The sequence below is a fragment of the Onychomys torridus genome, chromosome 4, assembly GCF_903995425.1.
Source record: "Onychomys torridus chromosome 4, mOncTor1.1, whole genome shotgun sequence".
Taxonomy (NCBI): domain Eukaryota; kingdom Metazoa; phylum Chordata; class Mammalia; order Rodentia; family Cricetidae; genus Onychomys; species Onychomys torridus.
The window spans coordinates 94,665,452-94,692,632 of NC_050446.1; the positions used below are offsets into that span (position 1 = coordinate 94,665,452).

Here is a 27,181-nt window from a genome sequence, read left to right on the forward strand (position 1 = left end):
TCATACCCAAACCACATTCATCAGAAAGGCTTCACTATTTCAAATCTGTAACCATCTGCTTATCATCTCCATACTTTAAAAACAATCATGTATGTGTGTGTCTGTGTATGGTTATGTACACACGATACCCCCAGAAGCCATGGATCCTCTGAAGCTGGAGTCACAGGCAGATTGGCTGTGAGTTGGGTGGATGCTGGAAACTGAACTCAGAGCCTCTGTAAGAGCAGTACATACTATGTTCTGATATGGGCCATGAGAAAAACAAAAATTTAGGGACTATTTTACTGCCACTAATCTCATAATCCTTTGGTATTATTTGGACTCTTTAACACTTTTCTTAATGTATAAATATCTCATTCACAAGAGGTGGGGTAGGTGGTTTTTGGCCTTTGAATGGGTTATGGATATTTGTTATTGTTTAGGATGGTTGGTTACAAGTTGTTATTGGTAATGGTCAGGAAAAAAGTTGAACAAAGGAGATTAGATTCACAGTTCTTGTTTTGAAAAGAAAAAATATAATATGATAGGATAAGGGTAGATTGTTGAATCTACTTTTAAACCAAAAAAGCAACTAAGAGTCTTAAATATTTTACGTCAATATGGATCTTTGTATATTGATACAAATTTAAGATTATTTTTGTAATACTGTACATATTTTTGTACAATATATTGTATATATGTTTCTAATCTTTTTTTTAATTAAAGATTTATTATGTATACAGTGTTCTGCCTTCATGTATGCCTGCATGCCAGAAGAGGGTGCCAGATCTCATTACAGATGGTTGTGAGCTACCATGTGGTTGCTGGGAATTGAACTCAGGACCTCTAGAAGAACAGCCAGTGCTCTTAACCTCTGAGCCATCTCTCCAGCCCACGTTTCTAATCTTGTTCAAGATATTGTACCTATGAAAGTCATTAAACAATGTAATGCAAATTTCTAATCCTTGAAAGTTATTATTACAAACAATTTAGGATAATAAAGAAATGCAGGTTAGTAGTTAGTCATTTATTACAATTAAACTTGTTGTCATGTTAGGAATGAAGGTCAAACAGAGATATGTTTTAGATAGACAGGTCATCTTCAAACACTTCGGAGATCTACAGAATATGGCATTTAAGATGTTTTAATAACACAGGTTCTTTTTTCTGTTTGTTTTGTTGTGTTTTGTTTTGTTTTTCGAGACAGGGTCTCTCTGTGTAGCTTTGCACCTTTCCTGGATCTTGCTCGGTAGACCAGGCTGGCCTCGAACTCACAGAGATCCACCTGGTTCTGCCTCCCAGTGCTGGGATTAAAGGCGTGCACCACCACCACCTGGCTTTTTCTTATTTTTCTTTTTTTCTTCTTTTTTTTTAAATGGCAATAAAACATGTCTGCTCCTGGCAGCACCAACCTACTTCAGAGAAGATGGTGGGCATCAAAGAAACTCCACATGGAGTATACTTTCTTTGTGACAAAAGTAAGTCACTGGGCAAGAAAGTGTATGCTTCTTGTATGTAAGACAGTATGCTGTCCAAACTGGACAAGCAGGACACAAAGGAAAAGACTGATGAACTTTGCCAAGACAAGGTAGGACAGCATCTCAGGATATCCTGCTTCACAGATAAGTCTGTGAGATATTCTAGGCCTGTAGGCAGAAGGTGGAGGCCCCAACATTGCAGAGGAACCTTGAGTGGCTGTCCAGGCAGCCGTTTCTGTCATTCTTCACAATCTTTGGAAGTCACTTGCTCGTACTTCCTGCTTACTCAAGTAATATTATTTCCTGTGGGAGTCTGTGGGGGTCCAGCTCTGACCTGCTCCCACTTTTCAAAGGGTTCTTAGGTAGAGGAGAGAGCAGTGAGAAACTATCACATAGAGAAACCTAGACAAAGAGAAGACAGACAGAAACACAGGATAGCTTCGGGAGGGCCGGAGTCAATATCCAACAACCACTTCAATTATTCAAAAGGGCTTTTTATAACAATGCCAAGGGGCAGGGCAAAAGACCTCTCCCTTGCAAGATCAAAGCACACTGTACAGCCAAGTGTAGACCCTTCAAACACGTGGTAACCACACCCGTAGTCAAATCATCCATTATGCAGCCCTGCTGGGTAAAGCAAGCCCAGATTCTCTGATCCTGAGCAAGTTCTCTTTAGGAAGCCTCTGCGGGTCCCCACAATTTCCTGCTCGAGTCTCTGATAGAGTTGAAGACTTTATAATTAAAGTTATAGTTTTCCTTGTTACCAGATTCAGAAAAGAAATTCACTAAAGAAATGTAAAGTGTATAAGGCTGAGAGACATAAAATGCAAGTTAGAATAGAAAGTGAATTAGGAGGTTGGGGATTTAGCTCAGTGGTAGAGCGCTTGCCTAGCAAGCACAAGGCCCTGGGTTCGGTCCTCAGCTCCAGAAAATTAAAAAAAATAAAAAATAAAAAAATAAATACATAAAGTGAATTAGGTACAATCTTTTGGATTCACCAAAGTAGGATAAAGGAATATTTTCTCTGAATTTGTCAAATGTTTATGGACTAGACATTGTTAATATATTTATTGCCTGTATATATCTACATATCTACATATCTATATGTATATATCTATATGTCTACATAGCCAGTCCAGGACAGGCTCCAAAGCTACAGAGAAACCCTGTCTCAAAAAAACAAAACAAAACAAAACAAAACAAAACAAAACAAAACAAAACAAAACAAAAAAAGTTGTGGTATAAAAACAAAGGACATCCTGATTACATGAAAAGGTTATTAAAATACCATTCACTTTTCTAACCATATATCTTTATGAAATCAGATTTTTCTGAACATATGTTTTAAGCAATTTATCACAGGACTAAGTAAAAAACAAAGCACAAAAACCTATCTGTCTTCTGTCATGCCAGCTTTTAATTAAAGACATCTAACAAGACCACAAAACAATGCTGCTCTTTTGTGATTTTTTTTTCTTTGAGACAAGATCTTATGAGTTTATTATAGCTACTTTAAAATAATAAATATCAGCAGGGCAGTGGTGGCGCATGCCTTTAATCCCAGCACTGGGAGGCAGAGCCAGGAGGATCTCTGTGAGTTCGAGGCCAGCCTGGGCTACCAAGTGAGTTCCAGGAAAGGCGCAAAGCTACACAGAGAAACCCTGTCTCGAAAAACCAAAAAAATAAATAAATAAAAATTAAAAAAATAAATAAATATCGCAATATTTTGTTTTACCTTTTTAAAAGTTATTTTATTATTTATGTGTATGGGTGTTTTTGCTGCATGTATGTCTGTGCACCAAGTGTATGCCTGTGGAGACCAGGAGAGGGACTCAGATCCCCTGGAACTGAAGTTATGGGAAGTTGTGAGCTGGCATGTGGGTACTGGGAATTGAACTCAGGTCCTCTAGAGGAGCAGCTAGTGCTCTTAATCACTGAGCCATCTCCCTTGTTTTAATTTTCAAAAGAGGAAACCACAGACAAAAGCCTTGAAGAGGACCTGAAAATTTGTTCAGCAAATAAAGGAATCTGCTGCCAAGCTTGGTGACTGTGTTCAATCCCTAGAACCCACAGTGGAAGGAAACACTGACTCCCTCAAGTTGTTTTCTGACATTTACACTCATGCAATGGCTTATGTGTGTAAATATACCTCAATGAACATAAATGTTTAAAAATTTTCAAACAAAGGCTTTTTGAGTCCATAATTTTTTGTTTTTGTTTTTCAAGACAGGGTTTCTCTGTGTAGCCCTGGTTGTCCTGGAACTCACTGTGTAGACCAGGCTGGCCGTAAACCCGGATATCTGCCTGCCTCTGCCTCCAAAGTGCTAGGATTAAAGGCGTGTACCACCATCACCACATCTGGCTACAGTTTTTCAAGGATATGAATTGAGACAAGAAGCCCGAGAACTGCTGACACAGGTCTGCATACTGGGCCGAATGGGCTATAGTTTCAGCTCTGCTGCTCCATAACTACACGCTACTCTTTTTTCTGTAAAGTTAAGAGGTTGGGGCCAGATGACCATTAAGTCCCAAGAAAAGTATGTACTTTCATATTCTTTACCTTGAAGTTGTAGATTTCATTGTAGCAATCAGCACTTTTCAGAAACCAGGTTATATTCAAAGACAGATCACAAGGCTCTCCATCAACTACGGCAGAAGAAGAAATACTTGTAAACATGAGAGCATTCCAAATGAAGCATTCTTCCAGCATTTTCCACTAATAGCCTATTTATTTTCCACCCTAAACTGAGATACTCAATATTCCTTCTTTAAACATAGGAAATCAAGTCATACAAGCAAAAATAACTGTTCTTTCTTTCTTGGTGTTTATTCTGAAGCAGGATCTCATTGTGCAGCCCAAATTGGCCTCAAATTCACTGCTATCTCTCCATCTCAGGCTCCCAAGTGTTGAGATTAAAGGGGTGAGTGAGCTAGCATGCCCAAACTCCCGGGTAGCCTTTAGATAATATCACTGCTCTTTCAGAAGTGGTACTGTAGCCATGCAGGTTTTCTTTCTTTAACCCTTTTGGAAATGTAGGTCTATTTCTGTGTCCCAAACCACTAGATCTATATTGAGAAAAACTTGGGCATGATAAGGCAATCCTAACCTAAAACTAGACTTCTATTATTCAAGTATTTACCAAGCAGAACACATATATACAAAGGTTTAATAGTAGAGTGTTAGATTAAGAGGGAAATGTGGAAAAACAAATGGTCAAAGATCTTTTAAAAGGCCACAATCTTACTGGAGAAATACAGAATAACGGTATCAGGGATAGCAGAATATTCACGATTGTTAAATGGTGTTTTCAACAGATCCACTGATCTGAGAGCTATTCATGGCTTGGACTTTGAAAGTCAGCAAGAATGCATGAAGGGGCTGGAGAGATGGCTCAACAGTTAAGAGGACTGGCTGTTCTTCCAGAGGACTGAGGTTCACTTTCATGGCAGGAAGCACATGGCCATCTGTCACTCCAGTTCCCAAGGATCTGATCTGATGCCCTGTCTAAACCTGATGCCACCAGCCTCGTTCCAGGTTCAGGGAGACCCTATCTCAGAGAGATGAAGTGGAGACTGACACAGGATGACACTCAGTATCCTCTGAAATGTGCAGGCTCAACCTATGCAAATACCTGAACATCTATACACCATATTACATACACACATGACAAAACCTATGCAAATACTGAACATCTATACACCATATTACATACACACATGACAAAACCTATGCAAATACCTGAACATCTATACACAATGTTACATACACACATGACAAAACCCCACATAGTTTGGAACACAGTGTTCTAAGAACCAACACATCAGTCTGAAGATTTAAGAAGGTAAATCCAACTGTCCTGGGAGTTGGGACAAGATACTAAAGACTCCTCTGTGCAAACATGCCCAAGACAAACATGATGGCAGTGGGGGCAGCTTGCTTGCCTGTAATTCTAGCACTTGGCAGGTGGGAGCAGGAGGATCAGGAATTCAGGGCCAACTTCAGCTACATGATATTGTCTCAAAAGAAAAAAAAAAGACAAATAAACCTATAAAATAAAAAAACAAGTATGATTGCATTTAAGAATTTATTTTGGTTCACAACAAAAGAAACATCTAATTAAAACTTCCTCTTTGATTCCAGCTGTGGAAGAAAAAAATACTGCCTTACGTTTTGCAAAAATAAGAATAATAAGAATAACTACATTTAGAAATCTACCCTTAGGGGCTGGAGAGATGGCTCAGTGGTTAAGAGGATCTGGCTGCTATTCCAGAGGTTCTGAGTTCAATTGCCAGCAAAAAAAAAAGAAAGAAAGAAATCTACTCTTTTTCTTACATTTATTCATTTTATGTGCATGTTTTACTCACATGTACGTCTGTGTCATTTGCATCCTGGAACTAGAATTATGAACAGTTGCAAACCACCATGTGGGGCACTGGGAATTGAACCTGGGTCTTCTGCAAGAACAAGTACTCTTAACCACTGACCCATCTCTCCAGCCCCAGGAATCTACTTTAATTCATAACAAAAGATGCAATCAGGAGGTTATAACCTATACCTTGAATACTAACACTTAGGAGGAGGCAGAGGCAAGCAGATCTCTCTATGAGTTCTAGGCCAGCCTGGTCTACATGGTGAGCTCCAGGCCAGCCAAGGCTACATATAGAGACCCTGTCTCAAAAAGCAAACGTTAATTAATTAATTAAACTTTTAAGATAATAAAAGTAATAAGCAACAGAATTAAAACATTCCTAGCTTTGTTTTAAACTGTTTTCTTAACCAACCTTTAAAAAGAATTTTTTTTAATTTTATGTGTATGTTTGTTTTGCCTGTTTTGTCTGTGTACCACTATGACTCTGATGCCCAGGAAGGCCAGAAGAGGGCATCAGATCCCTGGAACTGGAGGTACACATGACTGAACAGACAGACTTGTGAGTATTGGAACCAAACCAGGGTCCTCTGGAAGGACGAGCAGTCAGTGCCATCTCTCCAGCCCTAAAGTAACTTTTAAATGACTACCATGTTTCTGCGGAGCTCTATTAGGATATGCAAGAGTCTGATCAGCTGAGAATTTACAGGAAAGACAGAAAGATGAACAGCTGACTACTAACAGGAGAACACAAATAGATAGGGTATATTATCTTAAAGTCAGAAAACAGGGTTCACAAGATGGGTTAGGGAGTATGTCTAAAGAGCTGACTTCTATCCCCAGGACCTACATGGTGGAAGGAGACAACTGACTCTAGTCTACACACACACACCATGGAATGTCTGCATTCACATACAGAAAGGAAGTGAATAAATAAATGTAAATTTTAAGTCGTAAAGAAAAGATTTGCGGTTGGGGATTTAGCTCAGTGGTAGAGTGCTTGCCTAGCAAGCGCAAGGCCCTAGGTTCGATCCTCCGCTCCACAAAAAAAAAAAAAAAAAAAATTGCTGGGAATTTTGTTGCAAACATAAAAGTAAGTTAAGTGTTATAGGAAAGGTAAGACAATGTTTAGAACTCTAAATGACAAGCCCTGAGACAAAGAATATGGTCCCACCTGTGCTATGGAAGTCATACACCATAAATCAAAGACAGTAAATATGAGAAACTATAGGAATAACAAAAAATAAGTACAAATTTTAAAGAACCTAAGATCTTCCACAAAACAACACAATGTAGACATTTTTAATGTGGAGGTTGTTAAACTTGGTAAAATACCATCAGGTCAAAAACAGACTAGAAGACTGTACACAACAGGAGCACAGCCATGCTAAGCAACTAGATCCTTCCACTCCTCACAGCTCTGAGTAAACAGCCAGTAAACAACCTCACAAAACAAGAGGGCAAATTGGTTCAAATCAAATTTAAGTCACTAGGAGATATTTTCATGGATGTAGTATTGTCCTAGCTTTGTTTCTTTGGCTGGATAAAACACTGTGACAAAAACCAACCTAGTACAAGTAAGTACAAAATCCCAGGTTATGGCCCATCACTGGAGTGAAGTCTAGGTGTCGGGGACTTGAGGCAGCTAGTTATTCACAGAACATCCACATCAAAGGCAAGCAGCAATCAATGCATGCATTCATGCTGTTCGGCTCAGATTCCTCTATTCCTACACACTACACAGTTCAGCACCCAAACCTAGGGAATGGGCCTGCCGACATTTATGCTGGAATGCCCCATATCAATTAACACAATTAGACAATCCCCCACAGACATGGCCACTGACCGACCTGATCTAGACAAGCCCTCATTGAGATTCTTTTCCCAAGTAATTTGAGTTGTGCTAAGTTGACAATTAAAACTAACCATCACGAGTGTATTTGTCACAGAAATCTGACCTGCTCCTTTCACTCCCGCTACAGTGTAAGCTCAATGAGAATTTTTCTACCACTTTTCTAGTATTTAAGAGTACTCAGCACACAGTAGTTATTTTATAACCACTTATTAAACAAAAGAATAAAATAAATCAACTATGACTTTACTGTATTTTCAGGGAGAAAGGTATGTTCAAAACAGACATGAAACAAAGCATGGTAGCCTATGCGTATAATCTTAGCACTTAAGAAACTGAGCCTAAGACTGGCCTTGAGTGACCTAGTGAGACCCTGTTTCAACAAACAAACAAAAAAGATCACACTAAAATGATGATCTAAACTACTATCCCATCTCCAAAATAGAGCAACCCATGATCATCTGCTTCCAAAAATAAAAAAGTCTCAAAATTAAAAGGGGTTTTAGTACACACAGGACAGTTTAGCTCCAGATCCTGTGGTTATCTCACTAGACAAACTGGTTTCTTCTACATTATCCCTATTTCCTGGTAATATTCCTGAACTCGCTGTTCCTTAAGGCATTAAACACTCCCTTGGTAAACAAAGAATCTACTGAATATCTGAGCCAATGTCTGACAAGCCTAGGCCATGTTTCCAGTAAACAGCTAACAAGTGCACAGGAGTAAAATCAGTGATACTTCTGACTCAGAACAGATTTAAAAATGATGCAAGCAGTCAACCAACAAAATTAAATACAACTAAAATGAAATTAAATTTAGACATAATTTTCATACATAAACATATATATATATATATATATATATATATATATATATATATATACACTCTGTGGCATTACAGTCAACATATGAATTCAATAGAGTATACACTGAGTATGTAATATATAATACAAATATGTAATATAAGCTACATATAATAGTGTATCTATATGTAACATAATAAACTGAAAAACAAGAGACTAAGACAATAAAAATGTATACAAGTATTCTGAATATTATTCAATGATAGAAATTTAGTTATACTAAATGTTTGTATCTAAACAGTGCCAACCTATTAAATTTCAGGACATAAAATGTATTAAGGGGCTAGGGAGATGACTTTGTTGGTAAAAATCTTTGCTTCCCACACAAGCATCAAAATCTGAGTTTAGATCCCCACCACTCACATTAAAATTTGATCCATGGCCGGGCAGTGGTGGCACATGCCTTTAATCCCAGCACTCAGGAGGCAGAGGCAAGCAGATCTTTGTGAGTTCGAGGACAGCCTGGTCTACAAAGCAAGTTTCAGGACAGGCTCCAAAGCTACAGAGAAACCCTGTCTCAGAAAAACAAAACAAAACAAACAAACAAACAAAAAATTCATCCACACCTGTAATCCCAGTGCTGGGGAGAAAGAGACAGAAAATCCCTGATGCTTGCTGGCCAGCCAATCTAGCTAACCAGCAAGCTACAAGTTAAGGGAGAGACCTTGTCTCAAAACAATAGGGTGGACAGGAACTGAGGAAGATACAAGTAATGGACCTCTGGGCTTTATATGCATATACACACGTATTTATACATACACACACACACACACACACACACACACACATGTGTGCGCGTGCGCACACACACAAGCAGAGTAAGGTAGAAAATAAGCTTCTAAATTTAAGAAAATCAAATAACAATGAAATTTAAAAACTCACACTTCAGTAAGATAGTGGTATTTCTGAAAAGAATCTTTCCAAAACTAAAATAATCTTTCCCCTGCAAAGATAAAGGAAAGGTCATTAGCATCAGGGCATTTTGATTTTCAAGACAGAATATGAATACCTAAATTTATAAAATATTCCAATTAATTTTCCTAATCAAAAGGACAACATCATTTCTTTGAGTGCCCCTCGGCGCTATCATGAATTCCTCCCCAGAGGCATAAAGCTGGGACTGTAAGTGCAAGGAGGCTACCTCCAATTTCAACTCAACCTAAAAGCATCACTGTCGGGTTAAAAAGGGCACCAGCTCCAATGCTTACAATCTGGAGATGTGCAGTTCCTTTTCTTTATTCACTAACCATTCCTCAGAACAACCAATCATGGCTTTCAAATAACCTCTGAGCAGTTTTTACTTTTAAATTTAAAAGAACTATTAATCATGTCAGTAACAAATAGACAACTATAATTCAAAACCCAGAAACCTTTGCTAAAATGAATAAAAGCTGCAAAATTTGCCACATAAATGTATAGTGAACAGGACAAAAGCAAGTCAACAAAACAGCTAATGGTTTTTAAAGCAGTTCTTGCCAAAATTTGGTTTTTTTTGTGGTTCAAAGTACTACTCTTACTCAAACGAGGTCTTAAAACTGAGAGGGGAATAGGTCAATCTATCAGTTAACTATCCAAACGAAAGACTATCCTTACCACATTACATTTTAGAACTGTTCTGTTTTGGCCATTCCCATGTTAAAACGCATCTAAAAAACAAAAAAATCCCTATGTCCCCTAATCACAAAAACATTTCGAAGTTTAAACCAGATCAAGCCATCTCATCCGTAGAAATATTTTTACAAAAAATAAAAATAAAACCACTACAGTTAAAAACAAGGACTCCTATTTACATATCCCTTTCATGCAAGCCTAGGTTACTGGATTTTGTGACATTCTAGCTGAAAGAGAAACTACTATGTACCTGTGCATCAAGTTTCGCTCAAGTTTGGCGCTGAAAGTTCTGTACTTTCCCGGTGAGAACCCACTTGGTTCTCACACTCCTCCTAGCTACAGCAAACAGCGCAGCTCTCAGCTCCGGGCAGGTGAGACCCCGTCTGCACACTCTGGGTATCCCACCCCCTCTGGAAACCTACGTTCCTGAAACCATCCTGGACCCCTTGGGCCACCGTAGCCCCACCTCTCATGCCCTCTTGGCTCAGTAGGGACTCCAACACTCACCGACGGCATCGGAATGTGCCACTTTGATCTATCTGCAGCAAACACGGGTGCTGGTCCTGCACCAAAAAACGACAATGGGAACGGCTGCGCCCCCAAAAGAAGAAAAATGACAGGAGACACCTGAAGCCACGCAGCTACCGCCATCTTCACAGCCTTGAAGCGACTACCCAGAGCATTGAGCCTGCTTCCGGCTGGCTAGTCCCGCCTTCTTCCGGCTTGTCCCACCCTCTTCCGGCTCTGCTCTGTGGGCGGGATTATCCGGGTCCTTGAAACTGCGACTCTTCTCTCCGACCATCCGAGTACGCCAAAAAAACTTTGTGCCTACTGCGCAGGCGTCTTCCTGTCTCACTCAAAGTGTCGCCTGGGGGTGAACTAGCAAAACCTTTTGAGGTCCGCTACTTCCCTCTGTCCTTCCTGCCATTAAAGGAACTCAGTGCATCCGTCAAGTCTCTGCTCCTCCCGCTTCTTCCCGCTCCTCATCCTTTCCAAGTCAAGGTCAGGCGCCGGTCAGAAGTCAGTAGAAGCGCGCACACTGGATGCATGATTGACATCCAGTAGTGAGTTCTCCGCCTGTGGAGCGGAGGAGGCAGAGCCTGGAATTTGGCAGGGTTGGATTAGAAGCGATTCAAGAGCTTCAAAGTCCCCTTTAACTCCGAAAGACTGTCCGCGGCAGCAGGTTGACCAGCGGCATCAGCGTCCAGCAATGATCCAGACGGCACTCCCTACTCAAAACTAAAAGTGGGGAGAGATCGGGTCAGCTTTCGGTATTATAGAGTGACAGCCACTGAGACAGACCCTAAGACTGTCTTGGTGCTTCCTGTTTCTCACGCTCTAGATTTTAACCTCTAGGGCTCTTTGCGTGCACGCCTCCTCCGCCAATGAAAGCAAGGTTCATGGGTCACTCTTAACCAAGAAATATTTATTAAGTATATCCCTGTAGACGCGCTGGTTTGCGCCTGAGAAAATCCCAGAAGAAAAGGTCAGGATTTGTCCCCCGCCCCTTAAACATCTGGAGGGGACTCTTATTTTCTATAAATCTGACTGTGATGAAGTACGGGTCATAATTTAGCAAGTCTGCTTGTTACCTTAAAAAAAAAAAAAAAAAAAGACATCCGGAGGCTGTGGCCTGAGAGTTAGGAGCTAGGCAGAGTTAACAGCGAAGCCATGGAAGCAGCTGAGAAAGAGGAAATCAGGTAAAGGCCAATTGCTCCCTCAGGAACTGACTCCTACAACAACCTTTTGGTTTGATGGCTTCACTTAATGTTTTAATTGCACTTCCTTGAATGCTTGGTATTTGCTTCATCGTTCTTTCTTGCTTCTGCAGGGAGTTGGGTATTGTTAATAGCTAACCTCTCAAAGTATTTCCAGGAGGGAAACAACTTTAGCAGTGGGAAGACTGCCTTCCAAACTCTAAGACACGGATTTTAAGCGTGCTGCATCCCACATTTAGGTGGTTCCATCTCTTCCTGTACCATTCTACAGCTCACTGTTCAAAACTGGAAACAGAAGACTGCAAGGTCTCCTAATGTTTGGTTAAAATAAGCAATGCCAAAAAGCCGAGTTTAATGAAGGGTTTCCTTTTTTTTTTTTTTCCCCATGATGAAACAATTTCTTGACATGGCAAAGTGTTTCTCACTGTCCAGGCCTGTTTTCATAGTTTAGCTTCCATCAAAATCATGGGCATGGGAACTGCAGGTGCAGGAAGCCACACCTCTTTACCAAAGCCGGTCCTCCCCACCCCTGTTAGCTTATAGCTGTTTTAGCTAGAGGAAGCCTAGCTGAAATACATATATATTCAAGTGGGAATGTACATCTTTTTACATTTTATTCCAGATGCAATTCTTCTGGAAACCTGGTTTTAAAGAATATTAATCTCTAGATTGTTGGAATCCTCCAGGAAGTTTTTTCTTCTTCTATGTTTGTTCCTACTCTGCCTCAAGCACCTGGTACATACCTTCCTTAGATGATTTCGAGCTTTCTCTTGTGGTTACCTGTTAGACTTTAACAGAACATTTAGGCACTCTATGTCTTCTTCAGGTCTAAACTCTCAGGAAGTTTATGTTCTGAAAATACTTTGCTCTTTAAATAGGTGAGTAGGTTGGTTGTTTGGTTTGGATTTAGATTTTAGATTTTAGTGTTGTGGCTGATATTTTAAAAGCTCTCTGCCTCATAATTGGCAGTGCCCTTTTTCCATGGCCTTTCAAACCAAGCCCATGAAGATATTTTGTTGTTCAATTTGGTAGTTCTACAAAAGGTTATTGTTCTACAGCATACATATGGTTGCCCCATGAAGTTTTATATGACAGCAGTGACAGAGTTTTGCGATGGAGAATAAATTCCAAAAGTTTATTTTGCACATTTATAATATAATTAGGGAAGGTACAAAAATTGAACTCACAGATCTTATGTAAAATATATTTCTTAAAATATCTTATTTAGCGTTGAAGATGAAGCTGTGGATAAAACTATTTTCAGAGACTGTAGCAAGATTGCTTTCTATAGGTAAGTAAATCACCCAAAGAATGTTCCTGACAGTGTTTCCAGGTTAATTCCACTGTGCTTTTGAGAACTGAGGGGCTAAGAAGATGGTCTTTAGGAAATCTAATGAATCGTCTTATATACAACTATTAAATAATTTAACTTGTATTTTTTTTTTGTCTTGGTTTTTCGAGACAGGGTTTCTCTGTGTAGCTCTTGCTATCCTGGAACTTGCTCTGTAGACCAGGCTGGCCTCCCAAGTGCTAGGATTAAAGGTGTGCACTATTACCACCCAGCCTGTAATTTATTTTAAAATCTAAAACATTTTTAAAATGTGTGTCCTTTCAAAGATAATATACTTACCTGGTTTGAATATCATATAAAATGATACATATTGAAAGTATTACTCCTACCTCTGCTTTTCTATCATCTTGTCCCTTCAAGTACGCATATTTATTAATTTCTTATATATTGCCCCAGTATTTTTTGTAAATACATATGTTTTTCTATCACCTCTTTCCTTACACCTGCAAATAGGTTTCTGTACGCAGTGTTCTGTGTCTCCTTCCCCCTGCTCTATGTTTTAGTCTGGAGAACTTCCACTTGAGAACATGGAGGCCCCTCTATTTTTGTGCTCATGATATTCCACTGGGTCGATACAACGTAATTTATTTTGTTCTAGATCCGCTCGCTCGAGCCTCAGGTTGTTGTTTCTTTTTTATCTTTTGCTATGAGAGCGCCACCATGTCCTATACTGCAAGTCATTTGGAAGACAGATTTTTAGGTGTGGAGCTGGAGATGTGGCTCAGCAATAGAGGACTTCCTTATCTTGTGCAAGGCTCTGGGCCTGATCCTTAGCACTAATGAAAACAAAACAGCAAAGACAAACAATAAAAACTAGGATTTCTAGAACGTGGTAACTGGAGCGAAGAGTAAATATTCTTGAAATGTGTTAACTATTGATAGAGTTCCCTCTCTGGGGATCTTTTATACTTACTTTAATATTCTATGAGGTTATTAGCCTAGAAAAAAAGTATCTTTAAAATCTTTTTTTTTTTCTTCTGAGACAGGGTTTCTCTGTGTAGCTTTGCGCCTTTCCTGGAACTCACTCTGTAGCCCAGGCTGGCCTCGAACTCACAGAGATCCACCTGCCTCTGCCTCCCTGAGTGCTGGGATTAAAGGCGTGGGCTACCACCGCCCTGCCTAAAATCGTTTTTTAAAATGTCTACTTTAGTGGGATTCATGGCTTAGTTGGTTCAAGAGCCTGACTTATATCTACTTTTATGCGATTCTGTAACCGAAATCATCAAAAAAATCATCAAAATTAATTATTTGGTTTTTTGATTAATTTGTGTTTTGTTTGTTTGTTTGTTTATTATTTGAGACATCATTTCACTATGTAGATCTAACTGACATTGGACTAACAATGGCCTGCCTGCCTCTGCCTTCTGAGTGCTGGGATTAAATACGGTGCTATGCCACCATGCCCAGAAAAAAAACAGTTTCATATATTTTTAAGTTTCTATTTCAGCCATTCTCTATTCTAGAAGAAAACAATGATGCCATTTTTAACTCAAAACAGTTACCTTAGAGGGAGGTAGTAAATGCCCAATCACCTTGTTAAGCCCACACTGAATTTCCACTAGAATCTGTTGAATTACTACTAAAGTTCCATTTCATGAAAAGGAGGAGGAAGTTTAAGTTCATAAAAAAAGGTTTGGGATGGGGAATGGCTTAGTAGGTAAAGTACTTGCAAGAAGCCCTAAATTTAATCCCTAGAACCTATTGTAAGCCAACCAAGTCATGGGCACTTGCAATCCCAGCACTGGGGAGGCAGAGACAAGCAGGCTTGTAGGCCCTGCTGGATGGCCAGCCTAGCCTACTTGCCTAACCCCATGCTAGTAAGAGACACTGACTTAAAAATAAAAAGATGGACAGTCCCTAAGGACCGATACCTGCGGTTGTTTTCTGGCCCCCACTCACATGGACATGTACCTATATAGTCGCCTGTCCATGTCCACACACATACACATTCAAAAGAAAGAAACTTGCCCCACTTTCTCAACAAAGGAGACGAGATGCCACTCTTGAGCAGTATTATGTTGAAATTAATATTATTCTAGCGATAATTTTATTAGACCTCTAGTAATGTATTCTTGGTACTTTAGAAGAGTGTCAGTACTGTCTATGCCAGTCACTTACTGTGAGAGTGAATCTTGCTGACATTGACATGATGCTGTGGTCTCTTAGACGCAGACAGGTCACACGCACTTCTCATAGACCTGTATCCTTGCGCTAGTTGGCTTTTTCTTGCTGTGATTAAAGACCATGACCAAAGGCCGCCCGGGAGGAAAGGGTTAATTTTGTCTTCTGACCTCCCAATCACAGCTCATCACTGAGAGAAGTCAGGGCAGGGACCTAGAGGCAGGACCTGAAGCAGAGGCCATAGAGGGCGCTCCTCCTGGTTTGCTCAGCTACCTCCCTTATGTCACCTGTGGTGTCACCCACAGTGGGCTGGACCCTCTCACACAAATAGTTAATCAAGAAAAAGCTCCCACAGACTTTCCTCCAGGCCAGTCTGATGGAGGCATCTTCTCATGGAAGCCCTTTCCAAGCGACTCTAGTTTAGGTCAAGTTGACAAAACTAACCAGCACAATACTCTGTATCTGTAGACGACAGAAACAGCAGCTCTCCAAGAAAGCCACCTACCAGGCATTGTTAGGCTCAGTCACAACAGAACAGGACAGCACCAGGTTCCCAATCGTCAGTGACGCAACCAAGGTGAGTTGGAAGAGCGATTTACTTTTTTTATTTATTGCGGTTGAATTGTATACAGTTTTTGGTTTTGGTTTTCAAGACAGGGTTTCTCTGTGTAGCTCTGGCTGTCCAAGAACTAGCTCTGTAGACCAGGCTGGCCTTGAACTCAGATATCCATCTGCCTCTGCCTTGTGAGTTCTGGGATTAAAGGCCTGTGCTACCACCACCAAGCAAATTATTTCTATAACAGCTAATTTAAACTATCTATGCCTCAGAAGAACTTTGTTAGAGAAGAAATATGATCTGTTTTCATATATATATATATATACACACATACATACATACACATACACACACTGATCCTATATTAATTAACCTCTACTGAGGTTTTTCTAACTCCTGATCTCCTTCCCCTACATTCCAAGTGCCAGGATTACATGTTTCTGCCACAGTACCTATCTGATCCCACCTTCATAGTGATGTGAATATTGACAGAGAGATCGCCTGTGTATCACATGTTTTTCTAGAGGTTTTACATGTGTTATTTTCTCTTAACGCCTTTTCATAATGCATCTGAGACATATTCTATTATTGTCCCAAATTATCAAGTAAGGAAAGTGAAATCTAGGAAGACACTTGCCCAGTGTGACATGGCTGTATTTTTATGTCTTTGACAGATTCTATGAAAGATCCGTATACTTTCTGGCACTGTAGTGTCCTGGTCTGTTTCTCATGAAGCCTGAACAAAGGGGCAGATTTAGCAAATGTCCAAATTTCAAAATTTAGGTTGCCAAGGAACAAATAGAATTATGTAATAGAAAACCCAAGTTATGAGTATTCTGCCTCTGATCTGTTTCCCGAGCCAATCCCCATAGTCCCTACAAAGTAAAGGAATTACATACAGTAGGATATCTTAAGGACTTTTCTTTCACCTTTCAGTTCATCACACTACCTCATCTGTGTCGCAAAGATGGGTCAGTTATAGAAGTGTTTTGAGCTGGACAGAAGGTGAGTCTGCACAAGCCACCTGCTGCTCCACTCCAGCCCCTGCTTTCAGTACTGATCCACCTTCTAAGGCTCTTCAGCTTCCAGAGCCTCTCAAACCAAAATGAATTGACTGGTGTCTCTTGAGACAGAAACATAGTTCATTAAGACTGTGGTCTGGGTCCACTAACCACTTACAGAGTGGAACCTGTTTCAAACTCCACTCACTGCCTCACCATTTCCAGTTCTCAGACATCAACTTTCAGCTGAAAGTTGTGTGAAATCTCCTTGGGACTGCCTCAGCCCCTGCTTTGTAATGCTTTACTGAGGAAACAGAAAACAGGATCAAAACTATCCCACAATGTCGGAGGAGGGTCCTCTAAGACCTTAATTTAGAAACTATTAGTGTTCAGCAAACTTGACTCTCAAAATTTAGTGAGCCCACAAGAGACTTTCCAGGAATCTTTGGGCTTACCACCAGATGTCAGGAACTTTGTCCTTTTTTTTTTTTTTTGATAATTTTCTCATTTTGCTTCTTCTCTTCATTTTGTCTGACTGCAGCAAGTTGTAGAGGCCATGATCTGGAAATAAAATCCTTACCCATCCTTGGGGAGACTTAGCACATAGACCCTCTTGAACAATCCACTGTCATAAAGATGCCGAGGCAAAGAAAATGAAAGAAAATGAGGAGACTTACTTCAAATACCAGCAATAAACCAAAATTCAGTCCTCAGTACAGCTTGGCACCACCAGTGCGGTTAGCGCCAGGCTCCTGCACGTGCCTCCTTAGTTCTTAAGAGTTCGTTTTTCCTCTTTGGAAATACAAGGCAATCCCAGTCAGGTACCAGCCAGAGCCAACAGATCTGGAAGTCCTCCAAAAAGAAGACTTTACAGTGCAGAGGGCCCCAGAGAATGGATCTCAACACAAGACAGCACACAGCTCAGAAGGGAACCAGGAGGTCCATCGAGAAAGAACAAATCATCTGAAATGTTAGCACCAAAGCCCTCAGGACTGAGAACTTTGTAAATACTTAAAACATTCCACATTCGGAATTGGAAATACCTAAATATCAAAGCTGGATAGGAATCTGTGTACTCTAATCTCAAGCAAATGTATCTTTTAAAAAGTCACTCTGAAATTCTGCTTGATTCCATTTTAATTTCCGAGTGATGTGTAAAATTGAGCTAACTAGTAGGGATTTAGGATACCATGTCCTCTGTTGGTTTAATAGACAGTGAAGATAATAATTATTTTGAGAAGTTGTCTGTACTTTATAGCCACCTCATTGCATAGGAACAGGGTCAAAGGTTATTTCTAGGCTGAGACAAATGTATTAAGGAGATTGCACATCAGGTATCAGTGTGGTCCAGGGATTTAAAACAAGCTGCATGGCCGTGCGGTGGTGGCGTACGCCTGTAATCCCAGCACTCGGGAGGCAGAGGCAGGCGGATATTTGTGAGTTCAAGGCCAGCCTGGTCTACTAAGCAAGATCCCGGAAAGGCGCAAAGCTACACAGAGAAACCTTGTCTCAAAAAACCAAAAAAAAAAAAAAAAAAGAAAAAGAAATAAAGCAAGCTGCATGTATCTGTGCACCTGATAAGGATGATAGCTTTTTTCTTTCAGGTTCAGAGAGATAGAGTCTAAAATCCAAGAGGATCATATTCATCTCACAGCTGCAGTTCTCAAATTACACCGCAGAGGCAGATTCTGACAAACCAGGAGCTCCTGTGCCTGCCTGCCCAGCTGCCTACCCCCACACTTTTAAAGCCTTAAACGATTGACTTCAAGTTTTGACTACTTGTCATTCTTGAAATCCAATTCCTTTCCCCAGAGCCACTCCTAATAAGCAACTAAGAAACAGAATCAAGTTTTATTATTAATATTATCTTAGTTTGCTTTAGCTACATAACAAGATACCATAGACCAAGTGACTTAAACAACAGATGTATTTCTTAGTTTCCAAGGTACCAACATTCACATCAGGAAATGGCCCTCTTCCTGGTTTGCAGATGGCCATCTTGATCCCACATGACTGAACAACACAAGCAAAGCAAACTCTGTTCTTTTCTTATAAAGGCAGTAATTCCATCCTGAGGACTGCCCCCGTGAGCTCTTACAAGCAGTCAAAAATAGTACATTTGTAAATATACAAGTAAATGTTCAATAATGAAGCTGTTAGAAGAAAAAATTAAGGAAAAATGATTAGGAAAGTGTTCGCTTTCAAATACTGTTCAGGTTTGATTTTTTTCCCTCCTACTGTTACCAGCTTTTTGAATGAAGATGTGGCACGGGCTGAGCAGCAGAGAGCTGGTCTTGTGGTGCCTGCACAGGGAAATGCATGCTGTCTTCTGCCGTGCCAGCAAGGCTGACAGTACTAGACTTTTTGCTAACTTTGGTGTTCTCTGCCGATCTGGGTAGACATTTTGTAAACATTTTTACTTCCTTTTGCAGTCACAAGAAATGCTTCTAGCTGCTTCTTTGAGGATCCAAGTATATCTCTAAGCCTCTGTATGAAGTTACTCCTTGCCTCTTCATCTAAGCAGGATTAAAATGAGACTTTGCCAATTAGCCACCTCCTCAGCAAGCTGCTCTTTAGCAAGTAGTGTTCATCTTGAGCAGGCAACAAGCAGTTAATTAGGAACTGGCCAAACAGAGCCAAACCTGAATAGGCTAATTGCCCTCTGGAAATGGGCTAAAGGAGGTCACCATTGTTCTCCAGACAGAATCGATGCTTACGGTTATCACAGATAGCTGAGAGCTTCTAAAAAAATATAGCGAAATAAATAACATGATATAATACACAAACCAATAATCTGGAAAAACGCTTAATTGTCTATCTAGAAAAGGAGTATGGCATGCTTGGGCTCAGGTTGTCATGCCACTAATCATAGCAGTTTCTATTCCCACCAATGAAAGGTATTGCATAAGCACTGCTCAGGGTTTTTGCTGAGTTACAAGGAGGTACTATTCCTCCTCCTGACCTACTTGAGGACTTCTATTACAAGATCTAGAGCAGCCCTCCGGAGAAGCTGTAGGCAAGCTCATCTGGTGACCATCAAGGCTTGTCATAAGCTCACAAGAAGGTTTCCACACTAGAGCAAGGCCTGTTGAAGCAGAAGTGTGTGGCTTCAGCAGCGTCTTGGTTGCAGTGTTCTCTGCAGCTGGGATATAGTTTCCACAAAATCTTTCATGGACTGTTTAAGGCAGCCGGTGTGCCATAGTGACAGCTGCCCAAGGAAGAAACCTTGCACTAAAGGACAGTTGGGCACAGGGGAAAGGTTAGACAGTTATTGAGCGCCCAACAACTCACTTAGCTTATTTAAAGAAAAAAACAAACAAAAACACTAGAGGTTGCTTACAATAAAGGCCCAGGGTTTCATTTTTCTATTTTGTTTTATTCTGTTTACATTCTTAACATTATTTCATGGTATTTAACTCATAGGCGGAAAACGTTAGGAAAACTCTGAGCCAGGGTCATCTGGGTCGAGAAAGAGCTTCCATTGAAAGTGAGCCTCCATTGGATTAGCCTGTGTTGTGGGGCATGTTCTTGATTAATGATTGATGTCGGAGAACTCAGCTGTCTGTGGGTGGTGCCATCCCTGGGCTGGTAGTCCTGGCTCTTTCTATAAGAAAGCAGGCTGAGCAAGCCAGTAAGCAGCACTCCTCTATGACATCCACATCAGCTCCTGGCCCAAGTTTCTGCTCTGACCTCATTCATTGTAGACTGTACGATGCAATGTAAAACAAACTCTTTTCTTCTGTGGAGGTGTTCATCACAGGAGTAGAAACCTAACGTGTTCTCCTACCAACTCCTGAAGGCCCTCTTTAAGTGCCCCCCCCAGACTTCCCAGGCCTTCTTCACCCTGCACACATTAGTACTCCCAGGCCTTCTTCACCCTGCACACATTAGTACTCCCCGGCCTTCTAACCCTGCACACGTTAGTATTCCCAGGCCTTCCTCACCTGTACACATTAGTACTCCCGGGCCTTCCTCACCCTGCACACATTAGTACTCCCGGGCCTTCCTCACCCTGCACACATTAGTACTCCCGGGCCTTCTTCACCCTGCACACATTAGTACTCCCGGGCCTTCCTCACCCTGCACACATTAGTACTCCTGGGCCTTCTTCACCCTGCACACATTAGTACTCACAGGCCTTCCTCACCCTGCACACCTAAGTACTCTCCTACCTGTTCTGCCACTAAATCTGTATTCGTACTTCCATCTCAGCTTTTTGTAAATTTTTTGTAGGTATCATCTTCTCTAAATTGCAACCCCTCAAGGAGTTCAGTGGTCACAACATTACATATAAAATAAATAAATGCTAGTTGAATTAAAAAGAACCATGAAACTATATGTCTATTGGAAGAGAATAGATAATTTGAGTTTCAGCTCTGTTTGTATTTGGGGGTTTTCAAATGTTGGGGTTCTAATGGCATGCCCAGGACAACTCAGATTTGCGAAAAAGTAAGCATGTAAGCAGAAATTATAATCAGTTCTGTAACAGTCCTGTATTAGGATGACTTGAATGCACCTGCAGCCACAACACTAGCGGGTAGCTCCTCAGGACAGTATTGCCGACACTGTGCTCTGACTGCTCCTATAGTCCAGAAGCAAGGTTCCAGTCACGTGGCTTTTCAAATGCTGCCTGGTTTTCAGTGCGCCTGTCTTCTGAGTTTCCCACGTCATGTCTTACACTACATCATGTGACCTTTCCCGCTGAGCCTACATCACAGCAGACAATAACAATGTCAGTGCCTGTATATAACCAAAGCTCAGCAGCATGCTTCATGAAGAATTTGCAGTAGACTAGTATGATACACTGGCTAAAGACTTGTCTTAAAGTCATCCTCTGATCTAGGTGCTTCATTTTGTGACCCAAATCCAGCCATTTCTGTTCCTGTGGCTTCTGCTCTTGTTTTGAATTTTATTTTTCAGGTTTACTCTCTTTGTAGTTCTGTGTTGTTTCCATCCCTCTTGGAAATTTTTACATAAATTTCCCAGCCCCATGAAAAAGTTCCCTAGAAACCTATTATTTTTCCTGGCTGTAAAAAAATCTGTTGATTTTAGTTCAGTGACCCTCATTTCATCCATGCTTAAGAACTGTAAAGATCATCATTTTTCCCAGTTCTTTTCCTGAGCCTGTTTCATTCACCTGGAGCCTGGTAACACTGAATTTAATGCCTAAACTCTTAGGACATCTGTGCCTGGTCATACGTCCCAATTTTTTCAAGTCTGATTGCAGCTTATGCAATTATCCAGTTCAATTATCCTGGTTTGGATAAGCATACACTTACCTAGCCACAGACACACAGAAGATATTTCTTGTGCTACAGCCATAATCAAGCAAGTACAAGCATAGATTTGGGACGTGTCCTTTTTATCGCCAGCATTCTCCAATTTGCTTGGCCTATAATAATTTAAACAAATGCTTTCCTAATTATTGTGATTTGACTATCAGAATAGATTATCACTGAGGTAACCTGTCAAAGCTAATCTCACATCTCTACTCCCAGACTCCTCTTCTGGCTGAAGTTTATGGTATAGAGAAAAACATTTTCAGACTTAAAATCAATGAAGAAACCCCACTGAAACCAAGATATGAAGTTCCTGATGTCATCACCAGCAAGCTAGGAACTGTAAGGTAAGCTGAGGGGCAGGGTCCATTATGTACAACCTCAGCATATTCTTTAATCAGATCTTGAATGCACCCCCCTATTCTGTGTGTTCAAAGTTATAATCAGCTAATTACAGGGTTGATAGCCAATCATTTGGGATACGTTTATAAATTTTCTATGTTACCTATTCTGTTTTTCTTTATTTCCCATTCCAAAACTGTTTTGTACCTCCGAATGAGGAGAGACAGAAATTTGGGCCTGCTCTGTTTCTCACCAAAAAAAAAAAAAAAGAAAAGAAAAGTTTATTAGGCAGAGTTTGGAACCAAGCAGAAGAGAAGCTATTTAATTTGCCCACTCAGATTAGCACCATGACTCAAGAGATCTAATACACTAACTCTCCCAGTGATTTATGGAGCTAGATGGACTCACTTTTAATTAAGGATATTCTCAGAAGCCTAACACTTAATTTTATGTAGAGCCAGAGATAAATTAATGATCAGTATCTAGGTTAAAAAAAAAAATCTCTAGGGATGAAAGTATTTTTCAAGTACCTGCAAAGTTTCCATCAGTTCTCCGCAGACATTCCGGTAAAGCATGAGTTGCTTTGCCTGGCAGCTCCTGTTGCTCTGTCAGTGAAAGGATGTAAGGTTAAGACAGATGCTTTATTTTCCTCCAGAAAACCACAGTTGTCAATAGATAGTAAAGACTGTATAAATGTTGTGTGATAGGTGTCGCCGTTAGTTCTACTTCGGTGCCAACTACTTTCTAGGGGACCTTGAGCTACCAACGTAACTGAAACTTTGAAAGCAGCCTAGCTAGAGTTTCAGATGTGATTCACTTTTGCTCTTTATGTGTATGTAACAAAACTGTTCTGTACTGTTGTGCTTCTCTAGATCTGGCAGCTGTTGACAGCTATAAGGCCACTAGTTAGGGCCTCAGGTCCCTAATCTTCATGTTACAGCTAAGATGGCATGATCCTGGAGCCAGGCAACAGCCACAGTGACTTCTGATTTCTCAGCCTTCTGACTAGCTGAGATAGAAGCTCACTAACTGTCCATTTTTCCCATTTTGTGCTTGAGAGCTTTACTGCAGAGCTCGCCTGAACCCTACTGCCTAAACCCTCCTAATGATGTTATAGACAACCAGTTCCCTTTGGTAAGTTATGTATTTTCTACTTCAAATAGCCAAAACTGTTTCTATTCTTGACAGTCAAGTCCTGGTTGACACAGTAGTTGATATCAGAAGTGGGTATAAGCAACTGACCATGGGTATGAGATTAACTAGCTGACCTAGCTGACAGTGAAGGCAGTGAAAATCTGGCTACCATTAAAGGATAGAATACCAGTGTTGTGAGCAGAATTATGTCTCCCTGTCCCCCAAATTCATATGCTGAAGCCCTCATCCCCAGGACCTCAGAACACAACTGTATTTAGAGATAGAGATATAATAAAGCGATAGTTAGGTTAAACTGGGAACATAATAGTGGGCCCTACCACATCATGACTGCTGTCCTATAAGATGAGGAAACTAGGGTGACGCATGCACAGGGACACTTATAGTGACAAGGCAACCGTCTGCAAGCCGTGGAGACAGGCCTTGTAACAAACCAACCTGCTAACACCTTGGTCTTAGCTGTCCAGAACTGTGAGAAAGTAAGCTGCTATTCGAACAACCCGGCCTGTGGTAATTTGTTATGATAACCCAGCAAACTGATACAAGGAGGAATAGACCACAGCATTCTGCGTTCGTGGTTAGTTCTGCTGATAGTCAACCGAAATAAGGGGCTTACTGAAAGCAAATCAAGTGGTAGGAATATGGCCCCTTGTGACCGGCCCTCAGAATGCAAGCCTCTGAGCCTCTCTGAAGCATTTAATGGCATGCAACAACAGTCTCAGTCTCTAACAATAGCACTGCTAGGAAACTACTTAGTTTCTATGACTGTCTCATGTCTTATGTAGCTACAGAGTCTCTACAGCTGCAAATGCAGACTCAGATTTTATATCTCAGGTTGCTGAATTAAATCATAAGCTGAGTTCACAGCCCACTCAGCTCCGTGACTTAGGGCATTCACAGCAAAGTTATTCTAAATATCCAAACTTCATTGAGCCTTCCATTCCAGCAGAGACACCACCCCCACTCTTGCTGTTCCTGCTGGGAATGTTTCTTATGTGCACTCACACTTCACAGGTGTGGATGTCTGAAGAGGGCAGAAAATGAGGTCCAATCTCCTAGAGCTGGAATTACAGACAGCTGTGATCTGCCAGATGTGAGTCCTCTCCACAGCAGTGATCACCCTTGACCGCTGAGCACCCCTCTGTTGCCTTCCTGTTCCTTCACCGTCCCTGCCAGGCCTGAGCATTGACTACACCTCGGCTGAGATGGACTTTGCAAAAGGGTTTCTGTGTTCCTTAGGCCTTATAGTTACCAGCCTTGACTGCCTGCAAACCTCTAGAGAGCCCGTTACGGCCAAGCTCATGAGAAGAGTCAACTGCCTGAAGAAGTATGAGATTTCCATAGCGCCAGTGAGATGGTTCAGCAGAAACAAGTCTGCCTCTACTTCTAATGACCTGAGTTTGGTCCTCGGCTCCTGCAAGCTGTCCTCTCACCTCCACACACACACTGTGGCCCACACATGCCCCTACACATACACACATGGCACACAAAATAAAATTGTAATATGTAATTTAAAAATTAAAAATAAATAAGAATATCTAGATTCTGGCCGGGCAGTGGTGGCGCACGCCTGTAATCCCAGCACTTGGGAGGCAGAGGCAGGAGGATCTCTGTGAGTGTGAAGCCAGCCTGGGCTACAAAGTGAGTTCCAGGAAAGGCGCAAAGCTACACAGAGAAACCCTGTCTCGAAAAATAAATAAAAACAAAAGAATATTTAGATTCTGTGTGCCCAAGTGTTACTAGACATTATAGACAGAAATGATGATGATGATGATGAACATTTGTTTGCATTTCCAACCTGTACCAATTACTTTGAATGTATGATTTCACTTAATTTTTTTCCAAAAATTCTATTAGTTTTTAATTTTATTTATATTTTGTAGGTAAATAATTAGTCATAGAAAGGTTGAATAACTTTGTTACCTGTGGTTATGAAGTATGTGGTAGAGTTATGTTCTGTCTAAGCTCTTTTCTTTCCTCCATGATGGCGCCCTACTGTGGACCTTACCTATTCTCTGTCCCAGGAAGACTTATTTGCTGGCCAACACTGAGTTACAGATCACATAGACTTGTGTAAACCTGTAGCAGTTTATTTTTCTCTTCTGTTTCATTGTCCAGGCTGGTCTCATGCTCAGGGGATGCCGATAGCTTGATACTGACAGATGGAAAAGGAGATCTGAAGTGTCACATCTCAGCAAACCCATTCAAAATAGACTTGGTGTCTGAGAATGAGGCTGTGATCAGCATCAACTCCCTGGGCCAGTTATACTTTGAGCACCTACAGATTCCTCACAGGCAAAGGTATTTGTATACATCTCTTGACCCTTGAGGACCCACCTAAACAAAACCAGCCACCTCAAACCCTGCTCCTCCTGCCTTGCTGACTGAGCTTTCTCCCCCCCCACACACACACACACTAAGATTTTAAAGGTATCAAAGAGCTTGTGTAATAAATTTTTGTTATGCTAATTTTAGTGTTTCTCAGTTTAAAAAGAAAAAGTTGAAGAATGCTGTGGTTGGAGTAGGATGTCCCCATGGTCTCCGGCATTTGAATAATTGGTCCAATTGGTGGTGGTGTTTGAGGAGGCTTAGGAGGTCTAGCCTTGCTGGAGGAAGGATGTGACCGGAACCAGGCTTGGAGAGTAAAAGGACACACGCCATCCCTGGTTCACTTTCTGCTTCCCGCTTGTGGATCAAGCTGTAGCCCTCAGCTCCTGCTCTTGTTGTCGTGTCTGTCGAGTGCTGCCTCCACTCTGACCTCAGGGACTCTCACCCGCTCCGGAATCCTACACCCAAACCCTGGTCATCATGTTTTATCACTGCAGTAGAAAAGTAACCAATAGAAAGACTATCTATATGATGATGACCGAGTAGTTGGCATTTTAGGTATCTCTATTTTCCCTTCTTTTCACTACTTCTTAACTTTCCCACAATGAGGACATATTACTTTTATGATAAATAGTCAGATTTTTCCAATGCTAACATTTCAAAATAAAAATAAGTTGCAACTCACTGGGCTGTGGTGGCATATGCCTTTAGTCCCAGCACTCAGGAGGCAGAGGCAGGCGGATCTCTGTGAGTTCGAGGCCAGCCTGGTCTACAGAGCAAGATCCAGGAAAGGTGCAAAGCTACACAGAGAAACCCTGTCTCAAAAGACAAAAACAAAAACAAAACAAAACAAAACAAAAAGTTGCAACTTAAAAAAAGTTATTGTGTGGAAATAAATAATGCAAAATGTTTTCTGTGGACCACATAATCACTTATTCTGATGATAAAAAACAGCAAGTATACACTGGGAGATTTTAACCCAACACCTGGTGAAAATGGGAGAACCCTCTCTTCCAGAGCATCCCCATCTTGACAGCAAGCACTTTGCCCACTGAGCCATTTTGCTGCTCCTACTTTCCTTTTTTTTTTTTTTTTTTTTTTGAAACAAGGCCTTGAAGCTTAGACTGGCCTTGAAGTTACTATGCAAGCAACCATGACTATGAACTTCTGATACTCTGCCTTA

The 27,181-nt window shown here is 40.9% G+C and overlaps 2 protein-coding genes across 6 annotated transcripts in view; one reads left to right on the plus strand and one right to left on the minus strand.

Annotated features, from left to right (window-relative positions):
- Tmem87a (transmembrane protein 87A) overlaps nt 1-11,459 on the minus strand; it is a 53,843-nt gene extending 42,384 nt beyond the window's left edge. Inside the window, exons 1-3 of one of the 2 annotated variants that reach the window (XM_036183015.1) lie at nt 10,658-11,459; nt 9,422-9,482; nt 4,018-4,103 (exon numbers count right to left, since the gene is read on the minus strand). In XM_036183015.1, the coding sequence (XP_036038908.1) occupies nt 4,018-4,103; nt 9,422-9,482; nt 10,658-10,801 (291 nt within the window). In that variant the 5' untranslated portion in view covers nt 10,802-11,459. The remainder of the gene's footprint in view (nt 1-4,017; nt 4,104-9,421; nt 9,483-10,657) is intronic. The other variant, XM_036183016.1, reaches the window with a different exon arrangement.
- Nucleotides 10,694-27,181, plus strand: part of Ganc (glucosidase alpha, neutral C) — a 55,382-nt gene continuing 38,894 nt past the window's right edge. Inside the window, exons 1-5 of one of the 4 annotated variants that reach the window (XM_036183014.1) lie at nt 10,694-11,850; nt 13,097-13,159; nt 15,809-15,917; nt 22,396-22,523; nt 25,789-25,971. In XM_036183014.1, coding sequence (XP_036038907.1) covers nt 11,822-11,850; nt 13,097-13,159; nt 15,809-15,917; nt 22,396-22,523; nt 25,789-25,971 — 512 coding nt within the window. In that variant the 5' untranslated portion in view covers nt 10,694-11,821. Of the gene's footprint in view, nt 11,851-13,096; nt 13,160-15,808; nt 15,918-22,395; nt 22,524-23,409; nt 23,653-24,684; nt 24,764-25,788; nt 25,972-27,181 lie in introns of those variants that run through there. The other 3 variants (XM_036183011.1, XM_036183012.1, XM_036183013.1) reach the window with 3 other exon arrangements.